The sequence below is a fragment of the Molossus molossus genome, unplaced genomic scaffold, assembly GCF_014108415.1.
Source record: "Molossus molossus isolate mMolMol1 unplaced genomic scaffold, mMolMol1.p scaffold_m16_p_13, whole genome shotgun sequence".
Taxonomy (NCBI): Eukaryota; Metazoa; Chordata; class Mammalia; order Chiroptera; family Molossidae; genus Molossus; species Molossus molossus.
The window spans coordinates 93,853,252-93,867,256 of record NW_023425348.1 but is presented as its reverse complement, the minus strand read 5'-3'; the positions used below and the strand labels follow the sequence as shown (position 1 = coordinate 93,867,256).

Genomic DNA, 14,005 nt, shown 5'->3' with positions numbered 1-14,005 from the left:
TGTGAGGACTTGCTCCCGGCTGTGGCTAAGAGCAGAAGAGGTCCGTGTTCGCTTGGCAGTGCTCGGAGTCGCTCCAGACAGAGACCCGAGAAGTGGGTGCCGTGGGCTGCACTGGGGGTTAGGCGGCTGGGAGGGGGGAGGCAGACTCCCTTTTCACGGGTGCCTTTCTGTGGTTTTCACTGCAAAGGGGGAGGTGCCGAGGTCAGGAAATCCCCGAGACCACCCTCATGTCTGACTCCAGGTGCAAGTTTGGGGGTCCCTAAGTACCCCCTCAGGTTCAGTCATGCATGAGAACCACACAGACAGCTGGTATACTCACAGCTGCAGTTTATTACAACGAAAGAACACGGGTTGAAATCACGGGTGGGGTCAGATCCTCCCAGCAACATGCACGGAGCATCTCCATCAGGGAGCCCCAAGCCTTGGTGCCCCGGGTGTTCATCGGGTCCACGCCCCAGACACGGCTGACCATCCACATGTCTGACCTCAGTCTCCAGCCCCCCGATGCACAGCAGATACCGCATGGCTCATGCCCCCACCACAAGCCGCACTGTTAAACTGATGTGGTCCGAGGTCAGGGGCCCAGGGACACAGGACACGTTTATCAGGCAGGACGTTGCGAGGGCCTGGAGAACCCTTTCCAGGGCCCAGGGCGTGGAGCAACGTGGCAAAGGTGCCAGTTTCTGCTGCAGGTCACCGGGCATGAAGGCAGGAAGTGGGGGAGACAGCCGTGGCGGGGTTTGTCCTCCAGGATCAGGCTTGACTCTCGACGGCGGCCTCACAGGGCTTCAAGCAGCCCACACTGCCAGGGGTCTGCTCTGGGGGCCCCGGCAGCTCCGCACCTTCTCTCACCAGGAGGCCGGGGGGCTGAGACAGGCGTGGCCCTGGGTGGCAGGGCTGGCTGCTTTGTGGTCACATCTGTCCTTGTGTCCCCCCAACCCTCTGGTCCACCCCCACCTCCTCCTGCAAACATCTTTATAAAGAATTGGAAGCACAGAACGTCTTAAAGCAAAACCCACCCCCAGGCTCACTCACTCCGACGGGACCCCAGGCAGTGACAGACAGGCAGAGGCGGCTCCTGTCCCCCAACGTGGGATGTGGGACATGAGTAGGACAGCCCTGGTCAGTCTGGGTGGGACACGGTCCATCTCTGCCCGGCGGGAGGGGCGCTGGGGTCCTTCTCCAGCCCGACTGCACCACACCCCCACCCAGCTCCCTCGGACTCGGGACTGAAGCTCCGGGCAGTGCCCCGTGGGGAGGCCCTGCATGCCTGGCGTTCGGGGTCCGGTCAGCGGAGGCCCTAGTCCTCCTTGGGTTTGCGGGGCTGCCGCCGGGCCAGCCTGTAATCAACATAGGTCCCCAGGCAAGACCACAGGATGAAGCGCGCCAGCAAGATAATGACCAGCAGGACCAGGAGGGGGTCGCTCCCCCCAAACCAGGAGGCCATGCCGAGGCTGGGCGGCCCCACAGAGCCGCAAGGATTCCAGGCCGGGCTCTGTCGAGTGCCCACCCCGCGGCCAGGGACCCGGGCTGGGAGCGCAGGGCAGCTGAGCGTCCGCCAGGCCCACACCCCGCTCAGGGATGGCCCCGTCCTCTCCGAAGCCGCCGAGCAGGCCGGAGTCCAGTCCGGGGCCTCCCGGGCATGTGAGCGGACAGCTCGGGGACGGCTAGCGGCCCCCTCGGTCGAGAGGCCCGAGCACCATTCATGCAGAAGGAACGGCTCCCGGGGCCCACAATGGCCGCATTGTCCGGAGGCCCGGGGCGGGCGGCTGCCGAGCCCCCCGCCCGCTCCCCCAGCTCCCTGGCGCTGACGTAATCTGCAAACGTCTCCGGTGGCAGCTGCTGGGCGAAGCTGGCCACCTTCTCCGGCTCTTTCAGCCACCCACGCCCGCTCTTCCGGCCCCCGCGAGACAATCGGGCCCTTTCTCTCCCCAATTAGCTACCACTCTGGAGGCCGGCGCTGTCCAGCGGCCCAGGATGCGGTGGGGGCAGGGCGGCTGGGTGGGAGCTGGGGCCGTGGCAAGGCCAGGAGGGAGCTGTGCACATGGAAAGGGGGAGGAGCGAGGGGGAGAGGATGAGTGCATCCCCTCGAGCCCAGCGGGACCCCAAACATGGCCCAATTAGCACAGGGGCCGCCAACTCCCGCCTGCGACGCGAGGGGGTCATGTAGCCTGCGACAGGACAGCCCAGAAAAGGACCCCGGCACCTCCCTGCCCACCCACGGCCCAGGCTGGACAGGACAGTCCTGTGGGGTCTCCTCACATCCCTCAAGCGACCCTTGTCCCAGATCAGGTTGCACTACAGACTCGCTGACTGACCTTAGGCAAGTTGCTCAACCGCTGGGGCCTCGGACTCCGGTCAGAGTGCGGCGGGACGTGTCTGCTTGCCGTCTGCGGACAGGGTAAGAGGAGGGAGCTCCTACCGGCTCGCAGGCCGCCTTCCTCTCCCCAGAGAGGCCTGAGCACCTTCTCTGCCTGATGCACACACAGGCACACATGTGCATGCACACATGGATGCACACAGGCACACATGTGCCATGAATGCACACAGGAACACATGTGCACACACAGGCACACGCAGATGCACATGCAGAGCACACGCACCTCTGCAGACTCGGCCCACCACCAAGGTCAGCTCTGGTCTGTTAGAGCCAAGTTTCTGTGGGTGAAGACACAGCCTGGCCCCTCCCCCAACTCCAATCCTATGTCCCTTAACACAAAGGGGCCCCGTTGGCACTCGGGGCCCAGACGAGGAGCAGAGGTCTCTGATGCCCGGTCCTGGGAGCCCAACCACTGTCTCGGGCGGGAGTGTCCAACCCACAGGATCCTGAGCCAGAGAGAAAGCTAAGGGGACCTCCAGGGTTGGGGGCCCCTGAAGCCAGTTCCTGGGACCTTTCCCTACACAATGACAGAGTGTGCCCACTTTCCGGAAGGTTCTAAGGAGTAAGCGCAAAGGCTTCAGCAGGGAGCACCCCTTCAGATGGCCGGTGGAGCCGGATGGCTTTTGGTTTTCATGACGATAATCCCAGCGAACCCCCCAGCCACGCCGAGTTCCCACCGCTCCTCCCTCCGCGGCCCCGGGCCCTGGCAGCCCAGCGGTCACCCGCTGTCCAGGGCCATCTGGAAAGTGTGCGGGGCTCTGCTTGGCTCTCTGGGTGGCCATGCCTCTTTCTGTCCACAGACTGCCCAGGCCGGGGAGCTGGCCAGGTGACCCAGCGCGCTGGACTCTCAGGAACACGTAGCTCTGGGTCTACCTGCCACCCGCGGAGGTTCGCAGATCACTCAGATGCACGGGAGAATGTGGGCGGCAGAAGCCCCACGTGGGGTCACGGTCACAGACAGCTTTGGCGGGGACGCGGCGTCTGACAGGGCCTTCGCCAGCTGCCTCCCGGAGACGCCCACACCTGTACGGGGAGGTCCACGGGGAGGAAGAAGAGGCTGACTCAGGGTAGGCACCTCACTTACCTGAGCCGCCAGCGTCTCCAGTGGGCGTCCGGGGGGCGCCCGAGGCACCGGCCTGCGCGGGGCAGAGCCTGTTCTCAGCCTGCCGCCCGCAGCTCCCGACCTGGGAGTGGGGACAAGGTGGCCTTGGCCACCTCTGTTTGTTGAGCTCACAAAATCAACAACGCCCGTCACGTGACGCCGCACAAGGAAACCCTCAGGGTCACAGGCACCCCCCTTCCTGCTCAGACGTCCTGGACGTCGGCGAGGCCGAGGTCAGCAAGCCCTTCGGGAAGGGAAGTGAGTCGGCCCTGCCCTGGACAGGGTCTCGCTGTTCCCGGGGCTGCGTCTTCTGAGAACCATCCACCTGGTGCCGGCGCAGGGACCTTAGATGGGCAGGGAAGGGAGTGAGGTGGTAATGAGTCGTGAGGGCACGGCAGGTGGACCAGCCCCTGGTGGGCATCGCCCACTCGGCACCCACAGTCTGCGGAGCGAGCGCCGGGTGCTCCCCACTCACAGGAAGGAGACGCCCACAGGGAGCAGTGATGGAGGGTGTGGGCACGACCAGGCGCCATCCCCACGCCTGGGACCCTTTCCCCGGCCTGTGCCCGCCCTCTGGCTTCCTTGCCCTTGGTCCCCACACAGCTCTTCTGGGGAGGGGGCGTCCTCAGCTGAGGAAGCCCAGGGTTTCACGCCCCCAGCAGCCCTTCACCGAACACTGACCCCATGGGGGTGGCAAGAGCTCTTACCGGGGTCAGGACACACTCAAAGGCCACACTCAGCTCCCAGAAGTCCCCTGAAGGGCACAGAGAACCTGGAGCTGCACCTGGAGTCGCACCTCCTTCCCCCGCCCCGCCCCGCCCCCTCCCGTTCCTGCAGGTGCACCACCTCTCAGCCTTCTGAACCAGCCCGTGCCCAGGAGACAGTGACCGTGAGCGTCCCTGCCGACCGCAGCTGGACTGGCCACACTCACAGAGCTGGGGCCAGCCTGGGGACCCGGTTGAACTCAGCAGTGCAAAGGGTTCAGGAGGTCCTCCACCCGTGTCCCACCCCTGAAGCAGGGGCCTGCCTGTCCTCCCTGACTGTCCCCTAACAAAGTGCTCAGCAGAGGAGCCGTTTCCACAGATGAGGTCCATGGAGGAGGGCTGGGGACAGCCCCAGGACCAGCTCTCGCTGAGGTGACAGCACCAGCACCAGCCTCAGGGGCCGTTCGAGCTGCCGGCTCCGCGCAAGTTGGGTCTCCCTCACGGAGCCGTGCTCTGGGCCTCAGCTTCCCCGTCTGTAAAAAGGGACGAGGCCCCTCCCCCACGTCCCGCACAGCAGGCCGCGCGTGAGAGCACTCTGCGCGTGAGAGCACTCTGCAGTGGGAACATCACAGCTCGGAGGCCGTGGGGACCCGCGCACTTGCCGGACTCGGGGGCTGTGAGCAAGGCTGAGTCCCCTCACGCGGTCCCATCGCCGTATCACCCTGGCTTTGGGCGGGTGGGCTGGGGTGTTGGGGATTTTCTTTCGCCACAGCACGGATGTCCTGAGATCTGGGGCACATTTCTGGGGTATGAGATCTCAGCACGTGCCCAGGGCTGACACAGTTCCCAGCACCTGGTGGCCCTTGGGAGGGACGTGTCACACACACCGGCGTGCAGGGGTGAGTGACCACGGGCGTGTGTTCCCACCAGGCCTGATTTGTAAGCCCACCAACCACCGCTGTGCTAGGACCCAGGTTCTCAGAGGCGTGGGAGTCTCACTGAACATTGTTTTCCCTGTGCACAGGCGGGCCTGCTACTGTTGCAGAAATATAGCCATCCCGGTGCACGGTACACGCAGGTACCTTCGAGAAGCGGGTCAGCTAGGGTCGGCTCGTATGTCTGCCAAGAGGGGCACAGGGCGCTGGAGAATGCCGAGGCCCTGGAGTCAGCACCCCATGAAGACTTGGGGTCCAGGGGCCTCTTCTCCGTGAACCCTGCATCTCCACACCCAGCATGAGCGCCCAAACCCAGCTCCCCGAGAACGCTAGCTTGCAACCTAAGGTCCTCAGAGAGCGAGCGTGCATTCCCGGACTGCGAACACTAATTTACCTTCTTCCGACATCACAAAGGCAGATTACAACCCCAACTCGGAGAGCTCCCCGCTGGAGCGAGAGCCTACAGCCGGGCCCCCACCCCCACCCGCCCCCCCATCAGTCTGGGGGAGAGCTCCCCCCTGGAGAGAGAGCCCTGCAGCCGGGCCCCCACCCCCACCCGCCTCCCCCATCAGTCTGGGGGAGAGCTCCCCCCTGGAGCGAGAGCCTACAGCCGGGCCCCCACCCCCACCCGCCTCCCCCATCAGTCTGGGGGAGAGCTCCCCCCTGGAGCGAGAGCCTGCAGCCAGGCCCCCCCCCTGCCCCCCCCATCAGTCTGGGGCCCGAGCGAAGCCAGACGGGGGACGCACTTGAGAACACCGACCGGCGCCCTCGGCAGTTGAAAGCCGCGTGTAACTTTGCTCGGAGGGATCAAACAGCCGGTCCGGCTAGTCAAGGACGCTGTCAGGAGCAGAATGAAATTCCAAATAAATTAGCCATGTCCGAGAAGCCAACACAACGCCGGATTAGGGCTCACAAAGAAAACGCAGTGTATGCAGCCTACCTTGTCAGAATTCCTAATAAACTCGCCGGGTTTCTCACCTCGGGCTGAGTCCCTGGAAGGGAGGGGACAGAGGGGACCCCACTCGGAACGCGAGGCCACACATCTGTGCATGCGTGGTGCACGCTCCCGGCCCAGGTGAGCATGGGTCCGACGCACCCTCACAACGTTTCAGCAGAAGCCATACAGGTCACGGAGGCGGCAAGCTGTCGCCGCGCCCAAGGAGCACCTGCCACCTCCTCACGTCTGAGCTCCTCATCCAGAGGCCAGAGTGCGGTCATGGGGGCCCAAGAGAGGAAGAGTAATCGTTCTGGCTTTACCTTGGGGTGTGGGAGGGCGGCACCCTGCCCACAGGTCTCTCCCACAACGGGCACCCTGGCAGGGGTGTCTCTACCCGACCATCACTTGGTCTTTCGAGGCAACACGTCAGTGAAAGGTAACGTTGCCCTTTGCAAACAGTAACTGTCCTCTGACACGGCCCGTCACTACATTCAGCAGCCCTAGGAACGGTACCTGTTCAATCACCCGGACGGCTTTCCCCGACGAACACCCTCTGGTCGAGTTGACAGGCAGAGACCGGTGCGGCTGGGAGGAGGCACCTTGACAGCCCTGTGGGATGTCTCTGCTTCGCCTACCGGCCTCAGTGGCCGCAGGGAGAGCCTGGGACCCTTCTCTTCTGCAGAGACGGGTGCAGAGAGGGGGTGCTTTGCAGGACGGAGGCATTGGCCAGAGGGAGAACCAGCAGGAACCGGAGAGGCACCGGGAGGAAGTGATGCTGCGGCCAGTCTGAGAAGGAATGTCGAGATGCTTGGAAAGCACACAAAAATACAGATTTTCCCAGAAATAAAAAAAAAGAGATGACCTAATAGTCTTCTTTTTTTTAATATACGAAAGAAGTGTACTGAGTGGAGAGGGAAACCGTCTCGGCGGTCTCCCACACGTGGCCGGGCCGAGACCCTGTTCTGAATAAAGAAGGAAGGTGAGTGATGGGGACCAGCACGGGAGCCACCTGGGAGGCCTGCTGTGCAGGTGCAGAGGGACTTTCTCAGGTGCGCATGAGTGTCTCTGGGGGGTGACGGGTGTGAGGGCTTGGTGACACCTGTGGGCTCCTGAGGTCAGGCTGAGCCACAGGAAGTGTCCCGCTGCCACTAAAAGTTGTGCCGCGGGGAGAACCCCTGAGGGACTTGTGTCCACGAGCCTCCCAGAGGCCCTGTTGCCAGCCAGCGGGTGACAGTGTTCAGTTACCAGCAGCAGGAAGCTGCCTGGGCCCGCTCAGGCACGTCCTTGGCTGTGGGCTAGCTCAGGAATGTCGCCGGGCAGGGCTGCTCATGGAAGCTGCGCTGGAGCCCGGCAGGAAGCACCGCAGCCTGAGGCCACACAGCCTCTCCGTCCAGTGCCCCTCTCTGCGGGGTCTGCCCCACCGTGGTTGGGAACAGTGAGAGGTAAAGCACAAGACTAGGTTCCAAAGATGAGGACAGAGGGGGGCACAGGCTGTATCTGAAGGGAACGTGGCTGGTGATTTTCCCGGACGGATGAAAGACATCGATCCACAGATACAGGCAACCCAAAGACTCCACTGTGGGCGACGGGGAGGAACCCGTTCCCGGAGATAGCGCAGTACTACACATCCCAGGGGGGACGGTGTTGACAAAGTACCGCGGATTGTGTCTGAATCGGGTATGACGGAGCCAGAGAAATGGCCTCAAACGGAGAATTTATACTCGAATTTATACTCACAGCTCCGGGGAGGAACGGACCTGGGAGGCGCCAGCGCCGGTCAGGGGTCGGGAGCGCGGGAAAAGCCTGGGCGAGAGCCTCGATCGCCGTAGGGGCGGGAAGTTGTTACTTCCCAGGGAGATGTCCCCAGCTGGGCAGGATTTGGCAGGTTCCGAGGGTTTGTAACGGGATTTTCACACGCCCGTGCAAACACAGGGACAATATGGACACAAGTGACTTTGTGACCCGTCCCGCAGGTCGAGCAACGAGGACTCTAGAGGGGGAGTGAGGATGAGGAGGGACAAGAGACACGAGAAATGGAGACAAGACAGGGCTCTGATCAAGTCTCGATTATTCTGGGGAGATCCACACAATATATAGGGCAAGAAGCAGAAAAAGAAGAACACTTGCTGCCAAGCGATAAGCTATCGAGAAACCACCCCGAAACAATTTCAAGTAAATATCCCGGGTGGAACAAAAGATAAACAGAGCATAACTGGCTGAGTAAATGGTTACTTAAAGGAATGCAGCCCTGGCCGGTTTGGCTCAGCGGTTAGAGCGTCGGCCTGCAGTCCAGAGAGACCCGGGTTCAGTTCCCGCTAAGGGCACGTACTTCGGTTGCAGTTTGTCCCCGGCCCTGGTTGGTCGTGCGGGTGGCAGCCACTCGATGTGTCCCTTCACGTCGATGTTTCTCTCTCTCTCTCCCTTCCTCTCTCTCCCTCCCACTCTATCTGTACAAAAAATGGAAAAATATCCTCGGGTGAGGATAAAAAAAAAAAAAAAAAAAGGAATGCAGAAACATTGTATACAGAGGTATCCTGCCTTGGGGCAGGAGATGGCAGAGCAGATTTTAACAAAATGGATGCCATGCAAACAGTCTCCCACAACTGTGGCCTTTCGTTTGGCCCATGATTTCCAGATGCCAAGTCATCAATTATGGAACATCAAAAGTGATGATGAAGACGAGAACATCCCCGAAGCGACCCGAGAGGCGAGGTCGGCAGGAGAAACTGCCTGAGACCCCCGCGGGCTTCTCAACAGCCACTGGGAGCCGACGGGCAGAAGCACATTTCGGGCACCAGAGTAAAGTGAGTGCCTAGATCTGTATATTCACCCGAACACGTTTAACTAGAACTATGCCGGAGCTGTCTTCTGGGGATGCATCGGGGATGCTTGTGCTTGGCCAGAGGGAATGGCCGTCCCGCGGTCGCCCGTCCTCCCCACGCGGGCCTTCCACCCCTTCGCGGACCTGGGGGCCGAGCGATGGGGTCTCGCTGTGTCTGAATTTGCTTTCTTGTGTTTATTTTTCACATGCCTCTCAGCGTTTGGGGTTTTCACAGGTTTCGTTTTCCTGGAGACTTTTAGGCAACCTTACTGGACTCTGGTGCTCCGACCTCTGTGTCCTCGCTGACCGGGGGACTGCCCCTCCCGGGGTGAGCCTGTCCCCGGAGGTACAAACCAACCCCCCAGAGCGTTAACCCTGAGCACCTTCCACAGGTGGTGCTCACCTGCAGGGCCACTGTCCCTGCCCTAGTGCCCCAGGGAGGGACCAGACAACTAGCACAGCCCTTAGGCCCGGAGATCACTGGAACTACTCAAACTAGCCGACCCTCAGCCTGCTGGCCCTGCCTCGGGGGCTCCTTCCTGCAGAGACCACAGTAAAGGCTCCTGTCCAGTCTGCCCGCCCCCTCCACCTCCTCGCTGACCCTGCTGCCCCCCCCCCGCCCCAGGTGGCACCCCCTCCTGCGGATCTGCCTGATTTAAGGCTTCACGACACCTCAACAATAGCAAACCTACGTTAACACCCCCGCTTCCATCGTACTGATTCTGTCCGTGCTCGGTAGGGAACTCTCTCCTCTCGGTTTGGGGTTTGTCTTTTCGTGCTTTTTAGGGTGCCTTTGGATGAACCTAAGTTCTGAATGTCATGCAGCCAAATGATCCGTCGTACCAGAGGCCCTGACTGGGACAGGAAGGCAAGAAGAAGTGACACCCCACAACTGGAGAAGACACAAGGCCGCCCTCATTCCCGTTACAGAGGTGGGGGTCACACCACCGCCCCCCCAGCCCGTCTCCAGAGTGACGCGCCCGCTTCGGCCCGCGCAGCCTGGGCCAAGGCAAGTGCTCATGCCCAGTGCGAGGTGGGAGGCCCCCCCAGAACCAGGCTGGCGTACCAGACTCCGGTTCTCGGAGAGGTGAGCTGCCAGGGCGTGAGAGGCAGCAGCCACCTGCCAGGACCTGAGGATGGCGCCCCAGCTGACAGCCGGCGGGAAAATGGGGACCTCCGTGTTGCAGCTGCAAAGTTCTGAATTCTGTTCGCAACCACGTGAGCCGAGAGCCAGAGCCTCCCAGAGCCTCCCCAGAGACGCCGTCCCTGGTCGCTTGGGGAACCTGAGCGGAGAACCCCGCGGGACAGGTGCTGCATTAGCCACGGCGTGTGCTCCTTTGCTCCGAGGCGCAGGCGGCCGATCTCGGTGGGGACTGGCCCTCCCGCCTTGTGCCTGAAATACCTAGAACCCTAAACATTCGGTGCAGAACACTGGTCGCCACCACCGACCCCTACCTCACACGTCATACCGAAGTCCTTTGCCGGCATTTTAACAATAAACGCAGAAAGTACAAACCGTACAAGAAAAGATCGATCAATGTGTTATAATTTTTAGACAAATAAGAATGATGTTTGCCACTCAGACGACCAGCGATGATAACCCCAAAGGATCTACTGCAGGCCAATGAGAACCAATTACAAAAGGGAGATGTTAAAATGCAAGAAAAAAATCACAAGCCAAGGGCATGGGGAAGAGCTGGGTAAATCTAAACAAACACCAACTGTGTAAAATAAGAAAAATTAGGTCTAACGGGGGTGTTAAAATCAGAAATAAATATATGACACAATTGCATGAGTCCAAACAGCGGGGTCATGTTCTAAGGTCTTGTGTGAGTTGGAAGGAGAATGAAATATTGATTGACTTAGACATTTGAAAGTTAACTACGTCTGGTCAAGTCTTTAGGGTCACCACCAAGAGAACAGAAATTGAACATATCCGTTCCAAAATACCAGGAGAGAAGGAAATGAAAAAGACCGATCAGCCCTGACCACTGTGGCTCCGTGGTTAGAGCGTTGGCCCAAGCACCAGAGGGTCTCAGGTTCAATTCCTGATCAAGGGCACGTGCCTGGGTTGCAGGTTTGATCCCTGGCCCTGGTCGGGGTGGGTGCAGGAGGCAACCAATGGATGTGTCTCTGCCACATCAAGGTTTCTCTTTCCCTCCCTCCCTCCCTCCCTCCCACGCTCTCTAAAAAAATCAATGGAAAAAAATATCCTCGGGCCCTGGCCGGTTTGGCTCAGCGGTTAGACCATCAGCCTGCGGTCCAGAGAGACCCGGGTTCGGTTCCCGCTAAGGGCACCTACCTCGGTTGCAGTTTGTCCCCGGCCCTGGTTGGTCGTGCGGGTGGCAGCCACTCGATGCGTCCCTTTCACGTCGATGTTTCTCTTTCACGTCTATGTTTCTCTCTCTCCCTCCCACTCTACCTGAACAAATGGAAAATGGAAAAATGTCCTTGGGTGAGGATAAAAAATATATATATATCCTCGGGTGAGGATTAACCAAAAAAAAATTTTTAATGAAAAAGATCAACCCCTGTGGCAAGCTCACAATAAAGAGCGAAGTCCGACCCCCCCCCCCCCCCCCCCCCGAGGCTGTGTGAAGGAAACAGTGACTGCTCCGAACTTGACCTTGAGGCCACACCCTGCTGAGCCTCACAAGGCTCTCAGGGCCGTCTCCTCCTGCACCCTCGGGTTTCAGCTTTCATTTCACCTTCCGGGGCGGCTCCTCGGACGTCCCTGTTGGGCTGGTCGCCCAGCTCCGTTTTCTCTGCAGGGGTCCCCTCCGCGTACGGCCCATCCTCGTCATCTGTGCGTTCCCTTTGCGAACTCGCCTGCTCACGAAATGTACGTGTAACCCCGAATCAGCACCCGGAGCCCGTGCACAGTTACCTGCAGGCGCGCCCAGGGTGTCTGGGTTGCCGGACGCAGGTGCGCGGGGCAGGCTGGACCAGGCTGGACCGGGCTCCTTCTGCCCGCGTCGGCTCACGCCGTAGACAAGGATGCTCCGCGCTGTCTACTCGGTGCTGCTGCAGGACTGCGCTCTGTCCGAGGTGCCCCACAGAGAGACCTGTGTCGGGAGACTCTCACAGGCGTGAGTCACAGATCCGTCGGCCGCGGTTCCACGCTAACGAGTCAAAATATATGTTAAAGCAGGTGTCTTTAAACAGAAACACAGTAAAGCAAGGTTATGGACTGATCCGCTGATGAAAATGGGACCCCAGGCTCTCGGGAGCCCAACCCTGTATCTCCCCCAGGGTTCTGGGCTTGCGGAGAACATACTACCACCACCTGGTGACACGTGCAAAAGGAATGAGTCAAAGGGCACCTGAGCCCGCCGGTGTGGCTCAGGGGGTGAGCGTCAAGTTCGACTCCTGGTCAGGGCACACGCCCAGGTTGTGGGCCAGATCCCCGGTGGGGGGCACACAGGAGGCGGCCAATCGATGTTCTCTCTCATCGACGTTTCTATCTCTCTCTCCCTCCCCCTTCCTCTCTCTAAAAAGCAATAAAGAAAGGAAACAAGGCACCTGGACCCTCATTTCTCCTCTCAAGGTCCCAGGACCCTGCCCACAGGATCCCACCCCAGGGAACTTTGAAAGGGAGTGGGCCTGAGCGCCCCATATGCCAGCTTTGAGAATCAGTCACCCCTTATGAGCCTACTACAGTGACCCCTCTCTCTGGGTCTCGGAAGCCTGGAAAAGAGAGTGGTTTCAGCTTTGATAGAGCATCGACTACATGCCAAACACTGCTGATATCAATGAGGGGGAAACTCTACAGAGGCTCACCCCACAGGGGTTAATTTTCCTCACGGACAAGGGTTGGGGCAGCGTGCCATCGATGTCTAAACGCATCTGACCCCATCGTTTTGAACATGTGGTTTTAGCCTCGTGGCCCAAGATGGCTGCTGCACCCCCCGCCCTTAACCTAAACGCCGGGAAGAAGAAAAGAGCCCTAGAGGGGGCAGTGATGCCTGTATCAGGAAGCAAGAGCTACCCGGGGAAGTCCTAGCACACGTACTTAACCCCTTTGGCAGGACGGCTGCCACGCGGCCCTGGATCCTGAGGCAGCAGAGCGTCGGGGACCCTGGCTGTGAGGCAGCTGGTCTTTAACAAAGTCCAGCACAAAGGGGCTAAGCCCCTTGAATCGAATCTCCAGAGCTGGGACCTGAACCCACCTCAGGGTCTCCAAGCTCCTTCTCAGAACCACTGGCCTCTGCTCTGCCACCCCCTCCAAAGGCGGTTTTGATATTAACTCTCAAGTTTCTCCTCAAGTACTCTTCCAAAATGCCCACCCTGCTCCTGTGTGGCCTGGATGGAGCCTGACCCACCTTCCTGGCTCCTGGACACTGCTGACCTGAGGGCCATGGGCTTGGACCCAGCAAGGCACCTCAGACCTCCAGGGCCCGCCCTGAGGGCACACGCCGGCCCGTCCAGAAGGTGCCCGGGACGGCGGGGTGGGGGGAGTGGACGGCTGCAGAACCCTGCCACCCGGACGGCGGGGTGGGGGGGAGTGGACGCGGCTGCAGAACCCTGCCACCCGGGACGGCGGGGGGGGGGGGGGGGGAGTGGGACAGGCTACAGAACCCTGCCACCCGGGACGGCGGGGTGGGGGGGAGTGAACGCGGCTACAGAACCCTGCCACCCGGGACTACGGGGGGGGGGGGGGGGGGGGGAGTGGACGCGGCTACAGAACCCTGCCACCCGGGCCGGCGGGGTGGGGGGGGGGGGAGTGGACGCGGCTACAGAACCCTGCCACCCGGGCCACGGGGGGGGGGGGGTGGGGAGTGACGCGGCTACAGAACCCTGCCACCCGGACGGCAGGGGGGGGGGGGGAGTGGACGGCTGCTACCGAACCCTGCCACCCTGACGGCGGGGTGGGGGGAGTGACGCGGCTACAGAACCCTGCCACCCGGGACGGCGGGGGGGGTGGGGGGGATGGGACGCGGCTACAGAACCCTGCCACCCGGGACGGCGGGGTGGGGGGAGTGGACGGGCTGCAGAACCCTGCACCCGGACGGCGGGGTGGGGGGGAGTGGACGGCTGCAGAACCCTGCCACCCGGACGGCGGGGTGGGGGGAGTGGACGGCTGCAGAACCCTGCCACCCGGGACGGCGGGGTGGGGGGGAGTGAAC

The 14,005-nt window shown here is 61.2% G+C and overlaps 1 protein-coding gene across 1 annotated transcript; it reads right to left on the bottom strand.

The window, feature by feature from the left end:
• Positions 1-1,300: 1,300 nt before the first annotated feature.
• SMIM38 (small integral membrane protein 38) lies at positions 1,301-1,447 on the bottom strand. Its single transcript, XM_036260157.1, has one exon. It carries the CDS (start codon positions 1,445-1,447, stop codon positions 1,301-1,303), a length of 147 nt encoding a protein of 48 aa, XP_036116050.1.
• Between the last annotated feature and the right edge of the window lie 12,558 nt (positions 1,448-14,005).